Source organism: Camelus ferus, chromosome 35, assembly GCF_009834535.1.
Source record: "Camelus ferus isolate YT-003-E chromosome 35, BCGSAC_Cfer_1.0, whole genome shotgun sequence".
Taxonomy (NCBI): Eukaryota; Metazoa; Chordata; class Mammalia; order Artiodactyla; family Camelidae; genus Camelus; species Camelus ferus.
The window spans coordinates 15,129,754-15,153,044 of record NC_045730.1 but is presented as its reverse complement, the minus strand read 5'-3'; the positions used below and the strand labels follow the sequence as shown (position 1 = coordinate 15,153,044).

Sequence of the window (23,291 nt, the reverse complement as noted above, 5' to 3'; positions counted from 1 at the left end):
TCCAAGGACCCCTGCGCGTACTGACTGGATGAGGTGCAGGCAGAAGCCAGAGCCCTGTCCAAGCAAGAAGAGCTGCCTTCCCACAGTAAAGACAGTGCAGCAGCAGATACTTGCTAGAGAAACTCAGAGGACAGCAAAGTCTCTTTAATAGGGTTTTGAAAACGCTTGCTATTTCGAGTCAGTTTTGAAAACAGGAACCAGTAAAGAAAAACACATGCTTCCATACTGTCATAACTTAGCACACGACAAAACTTGTACTGATGCAAAACAAAGAATCAGAATGTGGGCAAAGAAAAGCAGGGAAAATGGAGCCCAGGCAAGCACAGAGATCATGGCCCAGTGGCACCGTATGAGCAGGTGTTAGGAGGAAGAGGTGCCAGGGAAATATCCAGGCACCTGCCGCAGAGAACTGTTCTGACACAACTGATTTCTGTCGGGTGGGCTCCAAGTTATCCACGCACAGGATAGCTCTGTAACCATCAATGGATAACCTGGTCTTGTCAGGCTTTTGACAGCACCTCCCAGGTAATTACCTGAGGCATCTCATGTCCCTGTACGTTGCTGGTGTCGAAAAGCTAATGAGACAAACTGGAAGGGAATACGCAGGAAGGAATAGTTTTTGTTCTAAATCGATGGGACCACAGATGATTATTTTGCCTTCTATGTTTTCCAAACATTCCTTAACATTGTTACATTCTATTTACAAAATAAATAAATGTCAAATACAAGTGGTACAGAGCAGCAGCAGTAGCCTCTAAAATATAATAAAAAGTACAACAAAAACTATCATTTTGAACATGGGATTTTTGTAATTAATTTCAGTCACATAATTACAAATACAAACTTCCATATAAGAGAAGGAGACAGAGGACCATGTGCCTTATGAGGCGATCTTGGAATGACATCTTCCTGATTGTCACCTGGCCCCTGCTACTTTTCTTTTTAACAACACTGTTGCTTATTTTCCCTAGAAAGCAAATGGACAAAACACTTTTTATCACCTATTATTTATGAAGAAATGTTTTTACCTGAAATTCTCATATTCTTCTGCTTGTCGTTTCCATGGACAGCTCTGGATATTTGTGATAATCTGAAGATAGTCATCTTCTGAATACCTAAAAGTCAAATGTTAATGAAATTAGAAAATAAAGATCTCACTTTTTTGCTAAACAAATATATGTGTCCCAAAGGACACTTATAATCTATTCACTTTAGCCCTTTACATCTTTTCTGAAATAAGGTGACGTGGAAGTAAGTAAATATCATACCCATTTTGAAACTCCTAGGAACATGCAATTCTTAAGGAATTATTCTGTTGATTTGGGAATGTATAATTTGCACGTATCAGAAGCCAAGTGTAGTATTACAAACAAACCATGACAGCACACAAGTTCACATTCATATCTTAGGGCCATTTCACCTTAGCATCTCATTAATAAATCAGTAGATCTTTCTCTAGATGTTTAACATAAATATACAGTCAATCATTTTTTTCAGACTCTACATTGATAGATTTATCTTGGGCTATATGGATAACATTTCCCCAAAATAATCATCTTAAATGTTCATTCTGAATGGTACATTAAAAAACTAGATTAGGCCAAGTTGAAAGAGATGTATATTGGTATAAAACTCTACAGGCACAGTGGTAGAGCTGGTCAGGATCCCAGTCCCCAGTCAATCTTCCTCTACCTGATACTCTGTCATTAGGTAATAAGTCCTTTAATCACAGAATAGCCTCTCATATTTAAGGGTTAGCAATTAAATGCATATATCCTTTTGAGTGGAAAAAAAAAAACCACCCTTAAATTTTCCTTTGATTAATATCACAGTCATTAGTTGCCGGCTGCTGAGACCAAGGCTCTGTAACAAAGAGAAAGAGTGTGTGTTGGTGAGTGGGTGGGGAAGGCAGTAAAGAATCTTGTCAGGAACATTCCTTACCCACCCCAACACAGTACAATGTGGATCCTCCAAAGTTTAAAGGAGGTATTTATTATAGGTGGGGAAGATAGTCAATCAAGCAACTCCTTTGCCCCTGAAATTTACCAACCTTTTGGGTATCTCTCTTGTGAATGTTGCCATCAAGGTTAATCAAAAACATTTTCTCCTGGTTCTCATTGGACCAGCTAAGAAAAGCTGAGAATCTTGGAAGACTGTGCTGAATATTAAAGGAGAAGCAAAGCGAAAAGCTACCACAGGAGAGAAGAAAAATAGTTGTACTTGCATACAGGCGTCCAACCTTAACCGGTTTACCTCTCCCACGGGCCTTAAGACTTGTCCTGGTACACCAGGTGGCTTGAGAGATCTATATACTCTGGCTCCAAAGCTTTGTCTAGATGTGACACTTCCTAGCTGGAGTGAGGACTGCCTATGTCCATGTGGTGGAAGATAGCCAAAGACCTTCTGCAAAGCAGCATTAAGCTCAAAAATAAAATAAAAGACATGCACATCCAGCAGCCTACTCACAGCTCTCCCAATGTCTGGTTCTTCAAGAGAGACATAACATTATGACTATCCACTCTTGTCCAGAGAAGTCTTGTCTACCATCAAGGCATGGTTTTTAGCCATTTGACCATATTGGGAACAGGACAATAATCAGAGCACTGTGTGTACCAGGGTTCATCAGGCAAAGTAACAAAAAACTGCTGTCCCACAAAGCTCAACTAAAGAGGAAATGGAAAGGGAGGGGCCAAATACAAATACTGATTAAATCAAGGAGAATTGGAATTGTATCTTAAGTCATCAAGATAAAATATTTCATGAAGTACAGTAAATAGGAAATTATTATCATCATAAAAACCCAATGTGTCAGAGTCTAAAGTTTTATTTAAATGTCATTTATTAGATTAAAAAGAAATTACATTTCTCATGACATCTAGCTAAGATAATAAGATTAGTGAATTTGAAGACATAGCAATAGAAATCATTGAAAATGAAAGGTAAAGGGGGAAAGAGGTGAATGAAAAAGTTACAGAGAATCATTCAGTTGTGAGACAACTCAACATAATTATTGAGCCCAGTATACAAGAAATTATGGTCCTAGCAGGAGAGAAGAGACAAAAAGAATTTCAAAAAAATACGGTGGCAAATTTTCCAAATTCAACGAACCCAGACTCAAGTAGCTCAACAAACCCAAAGCACAAGAAACATGAAGAAAATTACAGCAAGGCACATAATAATAAAGTTTCTTTAAACCAGTGATGGAGAGAAAATTGTAAAAGTAGTAGAGAAAAAAGACACCTTGTGTACACAGAGACAAAGATGAGAATTACAGCATAGTTGTCAGAAACAGTGCAAGTCAGAGGCAGCCTAATGATACCATTAAAATACAGAACAGGAATGGGTGAGGGCGACTGTCAATTTAGGATTCTACCGTCTGCAAACCTTTCAAAAAAATGAACATAAATTAAGGACTTTTTCAGGTTGTACAAAGGCTGAAGTGAATCATACCAGCAAATCTTCAGTACAAGGAATGCTAAAGGAAATCCTTCAGGCAGATGAAAAATGGAATCAGACTGAAAGGCGAACTGAAAGCAAAGTAACGAAGAGCACTGGGAGATGGTAAATATGTAAATACATATCAAAGACTGTTTCTTCCTTTTCTAGGCCTTTTAAAGATAATTGGCTATTTAAAGTAATAACAGTAATAAAATATTGAGGAATGTATTAACATATGTAGAAATAAATACATGACAACTATAGAAGAAAGGCTAGAAAGGGGAGAGGAGAATAAAGTGGTATAATATAAATCACTTAAAAGCAGACTGTGGTAAGAGAAAGATGTAAACTGTTCACCTAAAGCAACTAGTGAAAACAAACCACAGAAAGTGATAAAATCTAATCAGAAAATGACTCAATCCAAGGGAAAAGGAACAAAGAGCAGGCAAATAGAAAACAAGCCACAAAATGGTAGATTTAAATCTAACCATATGAATAATCACATTAAATATTAGTAATCTAAACGTACCAATTAAAAGGCAGAGAATATCAGACTGTTTTTTTTCAAAGCAGGAACCAACCACATATTGTTTATAAGAAACTAACTGCATATATATAAACAAATAAATTTGAAGTAAACAGATAGAGAAAGGTATATACCACAGTGGAACTAATTAACCTGAAACTGCAATGGCTATATTCACACCAGACAAAGCAGAGTTCTGAGCAAGGAATATTAACATGAAAATTAGGCTAACAGCAGAAGGAGATAAAATTTAAAAGAAAGAATTAATGAAATCAAAAGCTGGTTCATTGAAAAATCAATAAAATTGATAAGCTGCTTACTGTACTGATTTAGTAAAAGAGAAGGTACAAATGACCAATATTAGTAATGAGAGAGGGTACAGCACTAACAGTCCGACAGATGTTAAAAGTATAACAACAACTTAATGCCAAAAAAATTGACAATTTACATGCAATGGACATCTTCATCAAAAGACAAACTACCAAAGCTCACTCAAGAAGAGAGAGAGAATGTGAATAGTCCTACAGTCATTAATATAAATGAATTTGTAATTAAAATTTGTCCTACAAAGAAAACACCAGGCCCTGATGGTGTCACTGAAGAATTTTATCAAACATTTAAAGAACATTAATACCAATTCTACACAAAGTCTTCTATAAAACTGAAGCAGGGGATACTTCCCAACTCATTCTATGGGAACAGTGTTATCCTGATACCAAAACCAGAAAAGGACATTAAAAAAAATAACAACAAAAGATCCTACAGACCAATATTCCTCATAAATATAGATACAAAAATCCTGAATAAAATATTAGCAAATTGAATTCAACAGTATGTTAAAAGGATAAGGCACTATGACAAAACAGGGTGTATCTCAGGAATGGAAAGTTGGTTTATTTGAAAATCAATCGATGCAACTCACCAAACTAACATTATAAAAAATAAAAACCAAATAATCATCTCAATCATTACATGAGGGAAAAAAAGCATTTAACTTAATTCAATATTCAGCCATGACAAAAATTCTCAGTAAATCCAGTATAGAAGGGAATTTACACGACTTGATAAAAGGTACCTACAAAAAAATATTGTACAGCTAGGATCATATATCATGGTGAAGGACTGAACACTTTCCCCCTGAGATCAAGATCAAGGCAAGGATGTCCATTCTCACCATCTCTATCCCATGTTGTTCTGGAGGTCCAAGCAGAGCAACAGGACACGAAAAAGAAATAAAGTCATCCGGGTTACAAAGGAGTAAGTAAAACTGTCTTTACTCAGAGAGGATATGATCATCTAAAGACTTTACAAAAAGAAGCTATCAGAACTAATAATTTAGGAAATTTTCAAGATATAAGGTCAACCTACTAAATCAGTTATGTTTCTATAGACCAGCAAGAAACAAATAGAATTAAAATTTAAAACAATTCCATTTATAACATCATCAAAATTGTGAAATACTTAGGAACAAATCTGACCAAAGATGTGCAAGACCTGTGCACTTTAAAAGCACAAAATATTAGTGAAGTAATTAAACAAGACCTAAATAAATGGAGCAATATCCCATGTCCATGGGTCAGGAGACCCCAGATTATTAAGATGACAATTTTCAATAGATTCTAATTGCAAAATATATTTACTACACCAAAAATCTCAGCAGTAATTTTTGTAGAAATGGAGAATTTGATTCAAAAATTCATATGGAAATTTAAAGACCTAGAATAGCCAAAAGAATTTTAAAATTCACAACAAATTTGAAACAGTTGCTCTACCCAGTTTCAGGACTTACTACAGTATTACAATATCAGAGCAGTTTCTTATTTATGTCAAGACAAATAAATTCATGGAATAATAGAAAATCCACAAATAAAGTTTTTCAACAAGACAATTCAATGGGAAAAGAAAAATCTTTTAACAAATGTTGCTAGACAAGTGGATAGCTATCTATTTTTGTAAAAATCATCAAGTCTTATCTCATCCATCTACAAATATTCACTCAAAAATGATCATTAATCTAAACGTATGAACTAAAACTGGAAAACATCTAGAAGAAAATAGAAGAAAAAATTCTGAATGACCTTAGATTTTGTACATACTATGCACAAAATGTAGTTTATAGAAGAAGACATCTATAAACTGAACTTCATCAAAATTAAAAAGTGACTTTTCAAAAAACACTGGAAAGAAAATGTCCGCCCTGTACTAGAGCTGGCTCATACAAGCTGGGGAGAGTCCCCTGTCAAACTTTGAACCACGTCGTGAGCACACTGTAAAACCCGGGAGCCTGAAATCAGCCAAGGTGGGAGCTTTTACACTGTGGGAATCAGCAAATGCGACCTAGCAGGCTCCCTCCTCCCCAAGCTAGTTGTGAAACATGAGTGCACTGCTGCTCTGATACCTCTCCACCCCTATCCCCCAAACCCTTAGTCTGGCTCCAAACTTTCCAGTTTTTCCCCAGTTTAAGCCCTATGGAGGTCTGCTGAGAAGGCCAGATGAGACTTTGCTGCCAAACCTGACTCATCAAGAAGGCTTATTCAGAGTGGTCCTGAGCCCCAGTGAAACAGAATGACCATATTAGATCTATCTTAGGAAATTAAAGGTGACTTTATTTCTCCCAAGGTTTTGAGCAAATGCTCTTATGTATATTACACATTAACTTTGGCTTACTTGAAAAGCAGAGTTTGTGCCATTTTGTTATCATTCTTCCTTTTATATCAAGCCTACTCTAGAACATTAAAATGATCATCCATTGCCAATTAGAATAAAAATGCATTGTAAAATACATACGGTCTTTTAAAACGTTTTGTTTTAATGACATATACCCCCCAATAAATTGTGGCTGGCTCCAATTTAGCTTAATGATGAAAGATGTCAAATCATAATGTATCTAATTATACTAGTAAGTTAGCTGCGTAAAAGTGCTTTTGAATTTACAACCTCTGATATTTAAAACCAAGTTGAACACATTGCAGCAGACTATCTCTTGTAAAGGAAGAAATACTCCTGGCCATTTTATAATCAGAAGACAGTACTCAAGCTACTTTATTTCCTGAAACTGTGGTCTTCAAAGAATCTTTTTTTAGGTCCAGCCTAGAATTGATACATTATCCTCTGATATTATATATGGGAAGACTAAAGAATAAGGAATATCAAATGGAGGGCTTTTTTTCCCCCCTACATGCTTGCCCTTTTCTACTGAAAAATAAATCACCAACCAGCTTTTTTAGAAAATTAAGATAACCACAGTAACATTATGATTTGCAAGGTGGGAGCCTGGCTGGAGAAGGAAAAATTACACATAAGCTGTAAGTGTGGGCTAATTGGTGAAATAAATGTGATTCTTTTAAAGTTTCCTGTTGAGTAAAATGATCTAAATCACATCTTACTTTCTGCAAATTTACATTTATAGTTGGTTTTCATTTGCAAAGTACAGCCTTCACCCTATGCTATTCCAATGTTATTCACCCCCATTTTTATGGATGACAAAGCTAAATGTTCAGAGAAGATAAACAGTTTGCTCAATATTATATTTTAAGCAGATGAGCTAGGAATTCAACTCACTGGCTTTTGATTCACAGTCTGCTCTCTTTCCAATATATCATGCTGCATCTCATCTATTTTCCTAATGAAACTGAAAATTAATCCCTTCAGAAATATTTTCTGGTACCAAGACATACAGTAAATCATACTAAATAACACAGCAAGTTATTTTCAAAAGAATAAATAATGCCTATTTAAATCATTATTAATAATACTCAAAGTGGTTACAAATTATAAATAACATGCTAAGTGATACTAAGTAAATATATTAAAATTTAAAGTATTTTTCTAAAACAAATACTGTATATGACTTCTATGTGGAATTAAAAAAAAAAACCCAAACTAGTGAATATAACAAAGAAGAAACCAACTCATAGATAGAGAGAAAAAACTACTGGTTACCAGTGGGGAGAGGGAAGGGGGGAAGGACAAGATAGGGGTAGAGAATTAAGAGGCACAAACAACTATATATAAAATAAATAAGCTATAAGGATACATTGTACAGCACAGGGAACACAGCTAATACTTTATAATAACTATAAATGGAGTATAATCTTTAAAAATTGTGAATCACTAACTATGTTGTACACCTGAAACTAATATTATAAATCAACTATACCTCAATAAAAAAAATAATAAATAATGAAATATTTTTCTAGAAAAGTGTCTCTCTGGAGATGAAGACCTACATTCTGTGACTAGTTTTATCTCAGTTAAGGGGCTCTTTAAAAGCTATAATTTATGATTAATTAATTTAATCATTAAATATTTCTTGGGTGCTTATTAGATGCCTAGACATTATCTTGAGGACGTTCATTTATTAGTCCTATTTAAGCAGCTGAGATACTGATTTGGTTTCCTAAAACATTCTTCACAGTGAAAGCCAACGTTTTTGTCTACTGAAATGGGTGGGGAATAAAAAGTCAGTAGGCTGGTAAGTGGTGTTCTATGTAGACCAAACAGTCTTTTGAAGCTAGTTTCTACAAAACCCCAGAAGAGCTCAGGTCTACATGAGAATAAATTCTGCGAATCAATACAGTGCCATAAGATTTTTAGTCAGTGCAGCCAATCATTTCCACTGGGCAATACTTTTTAAAGAAATGACTGATGACTGTATGACAGCTAAAAAAGAGAAGTAGGTAGCAGGTAGACTGAGTTGAGCTACGAATAGAACTGACATACTGACATTTCATCCACTAAAGTTAAGAGAATTCAATTTACATTGTTTTTAACTTTGCATGATGAACTCTTCTAAGTAGAATGCTGTGGTTCCTGTCAATTGGCATAGGAGAAAGGGATCTCAAATTTATTCCCCCTATACCTTTTAGTGTCCCTAAGACAAGTTAAACATTCCAAAACAGCTTGAGGAATTAATTTCTAATGATGCCAATGTAATTCTTCATAGTCCCAGTGAAATCTCCAAACCTCTAAATTGCCACATTTGAAAAAGTCAAATATTGAATTTTTTTTTAAGGGAACACTTTCTCTGTCCTGGAACACTACATCTTAGGGTTTGGATAGTAATTACATATTTAAGACACATGCTAGGAAATACTGCAACCAATTAGTTGATTGGCTAATGTTGGCCAACCAAGAGGGAATGGGGTGTCTATTTATAAGGGGATGGGATGTGGTATCAGGAAGGCTACACAGAGTGGTGAAGCACACTAAGCTAGCAACAGCGTAATATAGTATACAGTCAGGGTGAGTTACAAGAGTGAAGGAGTGAGTGTGGAGAGTACATATGATAAGATTTTTAAACCATCTGAGTGACTACCTTTTGGAATTTAAATTCTCCTAACTCACATAAGTAGAGTTGACCTCTACCTCCCCTGAGTCCTTTATACCTAAACTGACTCAATATCTCTACAGCACTTACCCTTTTGTTTTCATGTTTTTACTCAATAAATACTTATTGGGCATCTGCTATGTGCAAGGTACTGTTCTAGAAGCCAATAATACAATAGTGTTAGTATTAGGTCAATAGTATTAGACCAATAATGGATTATTAAAAATAAATCCATGTTCTCATGAAATTTATATCATAATAAAGGATGATGGGCAAAAAAAAAAAAAAAAAAAAAGACAAAGTAAGGCTGAACTGTCTTCCTCCAAACTCACATGCTGAATTCCTAACCCCCAGAAACTTCAGAATATATTTGGAGAAAGGGTCTTTAAATGGGGGATTAAATTAAAATGAGGCCATTAGGGTATCCCTAATCCAATCTATTGACATTCTTCTAAGAAAAGGAAATTTGTATCTACAGAGAGATACCAGGAGTGTGACAAACATACAGAAAGACCATGTGAGGAGGACACAAGAAGGCAGCCATCTACAAGCCAAGGAGAAAGACCCCAGAGAAACCAAACCTGCTCACACCTTGATCTTGGACTTCCAGCTCCCAGAACTGAGAGAAAATAGATTTTTGTTGTTTTAGCCAACTGGTCTATGGTACTTTGTTATGGCCATCCTACCAAACTATACACCAAATAACACATAAACAGCATGGTGAAATATTACTTACTTAGTGCTATGTAGAAAAATAAAACAGGAAAAGAGGGAAAGAAAGTATGGGAAACTGGGTTGCAACTGATGTGGGATGGTCAGTAAAGACCTCACTGGGAGGGAAGAGCTGGGCAAAGACTTGAAGGTGATTAAGCCTGCTCTGCACTTATGGGGGTGTGGGAATGGGAAGAGCATTCTAGGCAAAGGGAATGACAAGGGCAAAGGCCAGAGGTAGAGGCAGGCATGGTATGTTCAAGGAACTACAAGATGGTCAGGTTGGCTAGAAATCACATATGAGTCACTCAGGAATCCACGCATGAAGATGACAGGAGATGAGGTCAGAAAGATAAAAAGTAATCTGATGGTAAAGACCTTGTTCAAAGTGTGGACCTCAGACGAGCCGTGCTGGCATCACATACAAGACTATTAGAAATGCAGACTCTCTGGCCCTGCCCCAGACCTACGAAATCATATTCTGTATGGAGATAATATCCCCAAATGATTTGCAGGCACATTAAAGTTTTTAACAGCTTCATTAAGGTATAATTAGTACACCATACATTTCACTCATTTAAAACATACAAGTCAAAGGTTTTGTATAATATTCACAGGTATTTGCAACAATCACTAGGTCAATTATGGAATATTTTTATCACATCAAAAAGAAGTCCTGTACACTTTAGCTATCACTGCCCCTGCATCCTATAAATTTGGATACATTGTGCCTTCATTTTCATTCATCTCGAAGTATTTTCTGATTTCCCTTTCTATTGCTTCTTGGATCCACTGCAGAGTTAGGAGTATGTTGTTTAATTTCCACATATTTATGAGTTTCTGTAATTTTTTCCTGAATATTCATTTAAATTTCATTAAAATGTGGCCAGATAACAGACTTTGTTATTATTTCTGTAAATTTGTTGAGGTTTGTTTTATAATCTCGTATATGATTTATCCTGGACAGCGTTTTGTGTGCCTTTGAGAAGAACGTATATTCTGTTGTTGGGTGGAGTATTCTATAGATGTCTGGTGTTGTATCTACTATTGTAAATAGAGCATTTAAGTCTCCAATTATTGTTGAATTATTTACTTCTTCCTTTCTCAGTTTTTGCTTTGTGTACTTTGGTGCTCTGTTATTGGATATATATGTGTTTATAATTATTATAGCTTCCTGCTGGATTGACACTCCAGCTTTCCTGTGGCTGCTGTCTGGATGATATATATTATTCAAGCCTTTTACTTTCAATCTATTTGTATATTTGAATCCAAAATGTGCCTTTTGTAGATAACATATAGTTTGATCACGCTTCTTAATCCAGTCTGACAATCTCTGCCTTTTGACTACATGATTTAATCCATTCACATTTAATGTTATTATTGATAGAGATTTACTTCTGCCATTTTACTTTTGTTTTTATGGCTCATGTATTTTTTGTTCCTCTATTTCTCCTTTACAGCTTTCCTTTGTCTTAAGTGAAAATTTTCTAATGTAGCATTTTAACATATTTAATTATTTTAAATATATATATATTTAGTGGTTGCTCTAGGGTTTACCACATAATCTTATCAGAATCAGCTTTCAATTTATACTAGCTTAATTGCACTGATATACAGAAACATTATTCTTATATAGCTCTCATTCCTTTTTCTTCTTTTTGTGGAATTTTTGTCACACAGTATTACACCTACTAATGTTATAATGCAATTACACATTGTTGTAATTATTACTTTACCATTTTTAGTCATTTTCTTAGCCAATACAACTTTACTCCCACCCATCCACTTTGTGCTGTTATTGGCAAATACATTACATGCATATTTGAGAGGATGCCTATAAGGAACTTGTAGGTTGTTGTTAAGAATTTTGTCCTTTTTCCTGAGTGAAATGGGAAGACTCTGGAACAGAAAAGCCATCTGATCTGACTTACATTTAAAAAGGTTCCAACTGTATACTTCATTGAGAATAGTCTCTAAGAGAGCAGGGAAGAGTCAGAAGACAATTTAGAGATGTCTGCCATAATCCAGGGTTGGAAATAAAGATGGCTTGGACCAGGCTGGAAGTAGTAGAGTTTGTAAGAAATTATCAGCTTCTGAATATGATCTGAAGGTAGCCAGTGAGATTTAATGACAGATAATGGGATGGAAGGAATCAAGGATAACCCCAAGCTTTTAGGACTAAGCACTGGAAGAACAGACTTGCCATTAACTGAAATGGGGAACAGTGTGGAAGTACGATGTTCAGGGGGAAATCCAGGAGATTCAGTGAGATGTATAAGGTTGGAGACTCCTTGTGACTACCCCAGGGAGGTGTTGACTGGGCAGAGATCATACAAATCGGGAAAGAGGTCCAGGTGGGAAATATAAATTTGAGAATCATCAGTATACAGGTGGTATTTAAATCTATGAGACTAAATGAGTTCCTTCAGGTCTGAGAATGAAGAGAAATGAGGCTGAGTTCTGGGTGTCAGAAGCAAGGGAAGATGCGGAGGAATCTACAAAGAAAGAGAAGGAAAAGCCAAAGTTTTATAAATACTTGACCTCCTTAATATGCTGTGAGCTGCTTAAGAGCGGAAATAATCTATTAATCGTTGTGTCCCTTATGTAAGCGTTCTCAACCATGCAAACTTTGAAAAAGCTCTCAGTGAGTCTGATACACACCTCCAGGTTGAGAACAATTGCCTCTGTGCCTGTCATAGTGCTGGGCACAGAGAAGTTGCTGTGTGTTTCTGAAACTGAAACTGAATGTATGATTAGAACACAAAAACACCCAAAGGTTTCAGGTATTAATTTTGAACTATGATAATAATTAGCTATCCACCATGATTTACCAAGAGAAGCCACATTGATCCCCGAGTTGCAATTAAGGTAACCACTGTGCAAGAGAATAAAATCTATGCATATTTCTATTACAGAAAAAGAGGTAACAAAAAGCAAGGGAAGTATATAATATTTTGGAGATGGATTGCTTTTAACTAGCTTCACATTATATAGTCAAATGCCTTTCACTTCCTGTATTTGTGACTTGTAATTCTGTTCTCATTAAGAGTGATAGCATAGAGTAGTAAGAATAGAACAGTCAGATTTTCATCCAAGCCCTGGTTCTGCCATTTCTAACTGCCATTTCTGAAGCTCTCCAACCCATATAAACCCTCTGGGCTCATCTCTTTCACATGTGGAATTAGAATAATGAAACCTATTCTGAAAAATATTGCAAAGACTACAGACAGACTTAAATTATCTTGCAGAGAGCAGACTCACAAAAATGGTCATTGTTATTACTATTGACAATTTTGGTAATCATAATTGTCATTATGATAAAAATATAATAATGTAAAGAATTGTGAATTGAGTAGGCAATTAGTACCTATGTGATAAATTACTTCAAAACTTAGTGGCTTACTTGTTTTATGACAATGAACTATGACTGCAGTTCCTGTAGGTCAGGAATTCATGAGTAGCTTAGCTTAATGGTTCTGGCTGAGAAGTTCTTGTTAGGATGTAAAGTCAAGATAATGGTTGGAGCTGAAGTATAGGCTTCCAAGGAGGCTCACTGACGTGGCTGACAAGCTGGTGCTGCCTATTGGCTGGATGCCTTAGCCCTGTGGACCTCCCAGTGTCCCCATGACATGGTAGGGGGCTTCCCGCAGAGCAAGCAATCCAAGAGAAGGCAAGGCAGAACTATCAAATTCTTCTACAACCTGGCCTTTAAAGTCTCCTTGCCTCCCTCCTTCCCTTCCCTCCTGGGCCTGACCGCCCAGCCCGCCGGGTATGGCGCTGATGGTGGATGTGGTGGGGCCAGCGCCCTGGGGCTTCCGCATCTCCGGGGGCAGGGATTTCCACACGCCTATCATGGTGACCAAGGTAACCGAGAGGGGCAAGGCTGAAGCTGCTGACCTCCGGCCTGGTGACATTATTGTGGCCATCAGTGGGGAGAGTGCAGAGGGCATGCTTCATGCCGAGGCCCAGAGCAAGATCCGCCAGAGCCCCTCACTCCTGAGGCTGCAGCTGGACCGGTCCCGAGCTGCCTCTCCCGGGCAGACCAACGGGGAAAGCTCCGTGGAGGTGCTGGCCACTCGCTTCCAGGGCCCCGAGGACGCACACAGACAGCCAGTCCTCCCTGCGGTCACCAGGCTCCAGCCCAGCCTCCCTCGGACCCCGGCCAGGCAGCTCCTTCTCTACCCTGCCCACCAGCAGCCCACACGCCCTCGCTGGAGAGGCTGTGACCAGCCACAGTTTCCAGAGGCTGCCCCGCTCACCGGGACTCGCTGCTGAGGGCCGCTTGTGCTATGGGGGTCGCCCCGGAAGCCAACAGGCCGCTGGCGACTCGGCTGCGCTGGTGCTGCCGCCACCGCCTTCCCCAGGTCCCCGTTCCTCCAGCCCCAGGCTCAGTGTGGCCTCTGAAGGGGAAAGCCATCTCCTGAGCGAGGATTCAGAAGTCTTCAAGATGCTGCAGGAAAATCGTGAGGCGCGGCTCCACACCCCACCCCCCCGGCAGTCCAGCTCCTTTCGGCTCTTGCAGGAGGCCCTGGAGGCTGAGGAGAGAGGTGGCACGCCTGCCCTCCTGCTCAGCTCGCTGAGTCCCCAGTCTGCCCTGCGCACCTCCAGGGCCCTGGCCACCCCACCCAAGCTCCACACGTGTGAGAAGTGCAGTGCCAGCATCCAGAACCAGGCTGTGCGCATCCAGGAGGGGCGGTACCGCCATCCCAGCTTCTACACCTGCACCGACTGTGGGCTGAACCTGAAGATGCGCGGGCACTTTTGGGTGGGGGACGAGCTGTACTGTGAGAAGCACGCCCGCCAGCGCCACTCCGCACCCCTGACCCTCAGCTCCCAGGCCTGAGTGCCCGCCCTCCACTCTGAGGGCACCTCCACGCCAGGGCCTTGCAGTTGGCATGGAAAGGCGATAGGGGTTGGTGGGTTCCCTTCCTCCTCGCTGGGACAAGGACCTGCCTGTGCTGTGCCTCTGCTGGATATTCTCACTTCCTTCCCCCTGCTGGACAGGCTCTGCACCAAAGTCTGAAGTGGGCACTGCGCAGGGTGTCTCTGTGCCATAGGGGTTGAGCAGGCTGTTAGGTGGAGATAAATATCTAGGAGACGGGTGGGCCAGACGCTCCAGGTATTCACTGTGTAAAGTTTTCAACATAGGAACGCTATAAATATATAATAAAAAATCGTTATTTCTGTCATATCGTATTTGTTACACAGGGCAGCCCCCTTCAGTGAGGTAGGGGAAAATACATAAACACCAGGCGGAAAGGATCATTGGGCACCAACTTGGAAGTCTGGCTACCACAAACAGTAACTAAACTATACCTTTAATGTTACCTGTTACCTTTGAAAATGGTGAATGGAAGTAATAGATTTGCTTTCTTTCTCCATCTCACTTCTAAAACTGGAAATAATTCCAATTATTTCTTAATGACCTTCAATAAGTGTGATTATATTTATTGCCATTGTCTTCCTAGTAAAGGTTTCTTTCAAATGTCTTGCTATTTGAGCAAGTGTGAAGAAGCTTTCTGATGTGAATACATAATCAAGATTGTTGTATAACTTGAAAGTCAGTGTTTCAATTTTCCTCTAAGGGAACATTCAGCTTTGTTTCTGCTGACAAACACTTGTAACAAAATAATACCCTATTTCAATCTTCAACATGGCAACAAATAATACTAAGCAACTCTTGCCAAGTACTAACTAAAGAATTCAGATTAGAATTATGCTGGTTATCTCCCAACATCAACAACTACAGACAAAATATTTTATTTCCCACCCTCCCATTAACTGGTTGCCTGACTTTGAACAAATCATAATCCCATTTTAATCTTTAAGCTGAGGGAATTAGATTTTTTTTAGAAAAAGAAAAGTTATATATGCTCATGGTAAAAACAGAAAAAAAGCATATGGATTAGAAAAATTCAAGAGACTATTCCTTCAAGTTCTTAAATTGTATGATTGTTTATTTCTTATGTACTCTTTGAGATACAGAATGATGGTTAAACCATCTTTTGATAGATTTGGCATAACTAGTTTGGCATAAATGCAAAAAAAAAAATTTCAGAGACTTCTACCATCACCTTGATAGTGGCTCACCTGCCCCAACTTAAAATTTTGTGTCAGTCACTGCTTTGGTTACCAAGAGATATTTTCCAAGATACTAATGGACTATGCTGGTATGACTAGCTGTTTTGTGTTAATGTCTTTCTAACCTCTAAACCAAGGAAAGGAAGGAATGCTAGATTTTGGAGTCCTTAAAAGCTGACCAGAAAAGGCAAGTTAAAAGGTGAGAAATGAAAAGACAGACAGAAGAATGAATATCTCTTTAAGAAGCAATGAAAGCTTACAGATTTCAAGGTGAGGAGAAGCAAGTCAAACATCATTCTATGCCAAGAAAATCTTGTAGATGACCACAAACCACTTTTCCTGACAGACTGAAAACTTAGGAATATTTGCTTTGTTAGCAGGCTGTCAAGTGATATGTTCAGAGTCAGGTTTTTTTTTTTTTTGAAGTCTAATATGCCGTAATTTATATTTCTTCCTTTTGAGCTGCAATTCAAGTCACATTGTACTCTCTGAAACAGTAAACAGGAAGACAACTTGAGGTTAGTCTTCAGTTCACTTTGCCTTTCACCCTGCAAAACAGAGCCTTTGAACTAGCATCTTCATTGCCCCATTAAGGTGATCTTTTCAGAAAATTCCACTGTTATCAGCAATTTTACACGGCATGGCATGACACAGCTCATCGAACATACACACTCATCAGGTAGTGTGTGGTTCAAGCCACACCTAGCCTGCGTGAAGCTGTGTTCCAGACCTTAACTCTGAGAATTTGGAGCTTACCAGGAAAAACTATCTGAATGCAAGTGAACCCTTCACGCCCTAGTGACTGCGCAGGAAGTCACAGGGCAGTGGCTCATCCTCTGTCTCTAAGGAACGGGTCTTGAAATCTCTCCTTTCTCTAGAAGTTCTATTTAAACTACTCAAGTGTTCAAAAGATGTAAGAGATGGCTGTTGTTTAAGAAAAATGTTTCCTTTCATCTTTAAGAAACACTGGAGGGGCCTACAGAAGGATGAGGATGGTAAAGCCACTTAATCTACATGGTGCAGAAATATCTGATTGGTGTCACTGATCGGTGCACCCTTTCCACAGCATATAGTTGCTGCTGTTAAGAAGCTTCCCAGCCAAGCGCTACATTCCCCAACACCAACCACACACCAACTCCACTCACATTCTATTGGCCGAAACTGCCCACATGACCCCAAACATCTAGGTGGGCTAGTTTCAGCCAGTGGAATGTGAACGGGAGTGATGTGTGTCCCCTCCAATCCTTGTGTGCTTCCTCCGTATCACCTCCTTCAGCAGGAACCTGGGGTCACCTGTTGAAGAAGGGCTGCACTGGAGGACGGAAAGGAGCCAGAATCCCTGATCAATACTCAGAGGAGAGTTGCCTGATCAGGAAGGAATATGGATACCGTTCATTGTTGAAGAGAGATTACAATATTGCATTATGACATCGCGCTTTGGGAGATTTTGTTAGAGCAGTTCATCTACCCTGAACCAATACAGAAGTACATTTTCTTGGGATGCAGGATCATCTGGGAAAATGGAAGAGGAACACAGGAAGAAAAAAGCACAGCAACAGAGGCAGGAAAACCTAAGATGGAGAGAAATGAGTTCATTTACTGGGTCAGCCCCTGGGAAGTATCTGCTCTTAGAAAAATCAGTTCATTGGTCTGAAACATTGGACTAAGACGGACAGCTTGAATATCCACATAACCATTGTTAAAAAATAAACCAACAGAAAAGATTACAAATAATCTTTGCCATACTGAAAAATGAACAAATTAGCAGTGATAAGATGGCTACATAGCATTTTAAAATAGTAATATTTTATCTAAGAAATACGTAGTGAAGAGGACTGGGATGGAGAAATCCAGAGAAACATTCAAGGAAAAAGGATGAAGTAGGAAAAAACTTTAAAAACTTTAGATTTAAAATAAGAGAAAGAATCAGAGAAGTTAAAAAATCTGCTCCAAGGAGTTGAAGTTTAAGGATAATTTTTTAAGAGCTAGAAACTAGAGATGGTAGAGAAAATGCTCTGAAGACCTAAGAGGTATATTTATTCATTCATTAGTTTAATCCACAAATATTTAGTGAGCAACTACTATGTGTGGAGCCCTGTTAATGGCAGCATGGACAGCACCATGAGCTCACAGTCCTAAACACAGAACAAAGGGTTGTGATACATAGTACCCCATCTCAGCGATCTTCTCAAAGGCAAATGTTTAATTTTCTTTTATTCAAAAAATGTAGTCAAGACCAGTGGAAAAAGAGGACTGTTTCCCTCCCATTCTAATGGTGCCTTCCTAAATTCTATTTTAGCAATCAGAAAGGGACAAACAGGCTGGAGAAACACAAAATTCTAAGTCTTTAACAGACCGTGACAAAAACAGAGCCAAATAATTATTTCTAAGAAAATGAAATTGCTTTTTATCACCACACACTGAATGGCTTTTTCCGATTGTCCCCTGTAAGGCTGTAATAGCACTGATTGTAAAATGCACGAATCCTGACAACAGACAATACAATTGAAAAAATTAGTCTCCTGTGTGCAAAATAATACTTTCATAACAAGGGGCAATTCATGCTTACTTTCTCTAGACTTTCGCCAAACAGAATACCAGTTCAGGCTAATTACGCGAGCTGGTTGAAAACTGTGTGCTTAAGGGAAAGGCATCCCCCTTAAGAATAGCCAAGAATAAGTCTTAGCACCAAATACAAAACAACCGGAAAAAAGTGGGTTCAATCCCCAGTACTTCTATTAAAAAATAAAGAAAGAAACCTTATCTCACCCCCTTCAAAAAATAAAATGTAAAAATGAAATATATAAATTCATTTTTAAAACTGTTAAAAAAAAAAGCAAGCGTGTAAACTAACAAAAAGTAAAGTTAAAAAAATGCTCAATATTGGTAAATTATCAGAGAAATGCAAATCAAAACTACAATGAGGTATCCCCTCACACTTGTCAGAATGGCCATCATTCAAAAATCCACAAACAATAAATACTGGAGAGGGTGTGGAGGAAAGGGAACCCTCCTATGTTGTTGGTGGTAATGTAATTTGGTGCAGCCACTATGCAGATTTTTTAACTTCTCTTGTTCTTTGTCTCACTTTAAATCTAAAGTTTTCTAAGTATTTTTCCTACCTCATCATTTTCCCTTGAATGTTTCTCTGTGTTTCTCCATCCCACTCCTTTTCACCAGGTTATTTCCTAGATAAAATATTATACTGTACTAAAAATGCTACCTAGCCTTCTTATCACTGACAGTTTGCTCATTTTTCAGTATGGCAAAGGTTATTTGTAATCTTTTCTGCTGGTTTTATTTTTTTACAATGATTGTGTGGATATTCAAGCTGTCCATCTTAGTCCACAATGTTTCAGACCAATGAAGACTGAAGAAAGAGCCCAGAGTCAGCAACAGAGCGACATCAATGGTTTAACGGACAGGGGAAAACATAAGAGGATACTCACAAGAAATTTCATTAGCATACTGCAATTAGCCATGCTTGCTGATGCATATAAAAGAGTTGTAAAATTCTCTGCCTTGAAAAAAACAAAAATCACCTTCCGTGATTAAGGAACTTTCTGCCACATCGACTCAAGTGCTTTGCTCCAAAGCACAGCTATGGGTCACCTTTATGTTGAGAACTTTTGCCACCTTGGGAGAGAAAAAGCAGTTCCTGTGAAGAGTCAACTGTAACTTCCACACACTGATTCACACGTCGGGCAAGAAATACAACTGGCTTGTCACAGGGAATGGTGGGGCAAGGACCAATTTTCCCAAGTTCTACTTTTCATGAGGCGTGGTGCCACAGGTCTGACGCTGCAAGAGGTTTGGAAATTTGAGTCCCTAGAGAAATGTTTCAGTAAGATACCCACAAACAACAAGCAAAACAATGCCTCCAACATGATCAAAACAGGTGTGCAGTGTCATCTACGATGCATGAGCTACTTTAGGTCCACCTGAAAATTCAGTTAATTTCTTGTGTAAGAAGAGGAGCATTTATAAGCATTCAATCGAGTCAATCTATGACAAGCGAGGGTCCCGGCAAAAACAATGGCCTGCTCAAACTGCATCATTTAAGAAAAGCTTAGAGAAGGCACTTCCCCCCAGTCAGAAAATGGGCAGAAGACCTAAACAGACATTTCTCCAATGAAGACATCCAGATGGCCAATAGGAACGTGAAAAGATGCTCGGGAAGAGGGTATAGCTCAGTGGTAGAGTACATGCTTAGCATGCACGAGGTCCTGGGTTCAGTCCCCAGTACCTCTATTAAAAAATAAGTAAATAAATAAAAAAACCTAATTACCTTGTCCCCTTCAAAAAATAAAATGTAAAAATAAAACAATAAATTTATTTTTAAGACTGTTTTTTTAAAAAGCATGCAAACTAACAAAAAGTGAAGTTTAAAAAAAGATGCTCAATATCGATAATTATCAGAGAAATGCAAATCAAAACTACAGTGAGGTATCACCTCACACTGGTCAGAATGGCCATCATTCAAAAGTCCACAAACAATAAATACTAGAGAGGGTGTGGAGAAAAGGGAACCCTCCAACATTGTTGGTGGTAATGTAATTTGGTGCAGCCACTATGGACAACAGTATGGAGATTCCTTAAAAAACCAAAAGTGGGGTTACCATATGATCTAGCAATCCCACTCCTGGGCATACATCTGGAAAAAACTCCAATTCAAAAAGGTACATGCACCCCAATGTTCACAGCAGCACTATTTATAAGAGCCAAGACATGGAAGCAACCTAAATGTCCACTGACAGATGACTGGATAAAGAAGACATGGTGTACGTGTACACACACACACACACACACACACACACACACACACACACACACACACACACACACACACAGTGGAATACTACTCATCCATAAAAAAGAATGAAATAATGCCATTTGCAGCAACATGGGTGGACCTAGAGATCATCATACTAAGTCAAATAAGTCAGATAGAGAGAGATAAATATCATGATATCACTTATATGTGGAATCTAAAAAAAAAAAAAAAACACAAATGAACTTATTTACAAAACAGAAGGAGACTCACAGACACAAAAAACTTAACTTATGGTTCCCAAAGGGAAAGAGTAGGGAGGGATAAATTAGGAGTTTGAGATTAGCAGGTACAAACTACTATATTCAGAATAGATGAACAATAAGGACCAACTGTATAGCTCAGAGAACTGTATTTAATAGCTTGTAATAAGTTAAATGAAAAAGAATTTGAAAAATATATAGATACGTATAACCGAATCACTATGCTGTACACCAGAAGCTGACACAACATTGTAAGTCAACTATACTTCAATACAAAAAAAAAGAAAAAAAGGAAAAAAAAAGGGACTTTTTCCAAAGGCCTGAACTGGATGTAGGAAAAGGCAAGTACAATATCAGGGGACTATTAAGAGCTACTCCTGTGCTGGCAAGAGTCCAATGGAAGGAAAGGAGAGAAAAAGAAGAGAGAGAGACACTTAACAAAAGTCATGGCCTTCATTCAGGATGTAACTAACACCTTCCTTCAAGGATGTCATTCACCTGCAGCAACACCACAAAAGAAGAAAGCTTCTTTCCCTTGCTCCTTCTTTCTGATCAGTTTCTAGTACCCACCTCTCTGGGTCAAATCCAAAGAAAACCAGATGACAAAGGAGCCAGGGGCCTATATGACGTCCCTGTCAGTGGGCCTCTCAGGGCAAAGAAAGACTCAAGTGTGGTTGGGGGTGGGGGGGGGGAGTGCATCAGGTGCAGCCAATCAAAGGAACTCAGCGCAGTGGATTTCTCTCAGAAGCTTAGGGCCCATCAGTTGGAATTTAAGGAAAAGAGAACAAAAATATTAATAGCGCTATCCTTTGTAATAAACTGAGTGTTGGACATACAGCGTTGGATTGTCAAACCAGATTCTCTCAAATCAGAGCTCTAACCAGGTATCAGGCTTTCGTAATAATTGCGAGGATCCAGGCAGTCAGGAGGCTCAGACAAAGCAGAGAGGCACCTGGGACACCAAGCGTGGCCGTCTGGGTCCTGTCTTCCTGCACTGGATGTGCACCTCTCTGGCCCAGAATAGCAGATGAGGTCTTTAAGTGAGATCCATGGTGTCCCTTACACAGCAGGAACATTTAAAGTCTGAAACATCTCCCTGAATGTCCAGACAGTTAGACAGCCACCCTGTGTGCCACTCTCCAGGGACACCTGGATCATGGATCTTGGGTTCCATTTAATGTATGTAATACCTCAGGCAGGGAGCAGCCTGCTAGGACTTTCAATACATAAGGTCTCTTCCTCCCAACAAATATCATTAGTCTATTACCCAGCGGTCCAGGTGAAAGGTGTTTAGACCAGGTTGTCTACCCTGGTTTCCTTTCCTCCAGGTCAACCAAGGAAGAAAGTAATTGGGGGGAGAGTATAACTCAACTGGCAGAGTGCATGTTTAGCATGCACTAGGTCCTGGGTTCCATCACCAGTACCTCCATTTAAAATAAATAAAAATTTAAATGTTACAATAGTCCTATGAATTACACATTAATCTCCTATTTTACAGAGGAGGAAACAAACCCAGGGAGGTTAAATACCTTATCAAGGTTGTTGTTGGGGCCAGCATTTACTGATATGGTTACCAAGTTCAATCTCTCAACTGGGTATGAAGACACCATTGAGGGGAGGGTATAGCTCAGTGGTAGAGCACATGCTTAGCATGCCGGAGGTCCTGGGTTCAGTCCCCAGTACCTCCATTAAGAAATAAATAAATAGACTTAATGGTCTCTACGCACCCCCACCAAAAAAAAAGCTTAGCAAAATATAATTCTCCTTAGCCAAAATGTTTAGAAATAAAAAAGAAATGGATTCTAGGGCAGCTTTACCTGCTTCCTCCCACAAACACTTTGTAACATTAAAAGAAGACGAGATGTGTCAGTTCACGTGAGTGGGAGAGAGGGGGAGAACAATGAGAAGGGGAGAGGGAGAGATTGATTATTAGGAAGAAAAGGAGAAAAATACGGAGGAGAAAGCTCTCTGGGTCTCCACTGCACGAGGCTGCTGTGAGGAAATCTGCTACACCTCGTACCCTGAACAACTGTCCAACTTTGCCAGGCAAGCGCTCAGCCAAACGCCATCCGCAACGCGAGCTCCTGGGAGGGAGACTGACAGGTGTGACCACAGGCCCAGTGCACACACACACGCACTTCCTCCTCCCCGTCAGACTGATTGTGACTCTTC

At 38.9% G+C, this 23,291-nt stretch overlaps 2 protein-coding genes across 3 annotated transcripts in view; one reads left to right on the top strand and one right to left on the bottom strand.

Moving 5' to 3' along the window:
• The window catches only part of ST8SIA6 (ST8 alpha-N-acetyl-neuraminide alpha-2,8-sialyltransferase 6), a 137,380-nt gene that overhangs the window by 57,577 nt on the left and 56,512 nt on the right, over window positions 1-23,291 (bottom strand). For both annotated transcript variants that reach the window (XM_032473656.1, XM_032473657.1), the window contains exon 4: window positions 1,029-1,115. In XM_032473656.1, coding sequence (XP_032329547.1) covers window positions 1,029-1,115 — 87 coding nt within the window. The remainder of the gene's footprint in view (window positions 1-1,028; window positions 1,116-23,291) is intronic.
• LOC102512710 (PDZ and LIM domain protein 2) lies at window positions 13,724-14,887 on the top strand. Its single transcript, XM_014562817.2, is given in 2 exon segments — window positions 13,724-14,095; window positions 14,097-14,887. Coding segments are annotated over 2 exon segments (1,071 nt in total). The 5' UTR covers window positions 13,724-13,775; the 3' UTR covers window positions 14,848-14,887.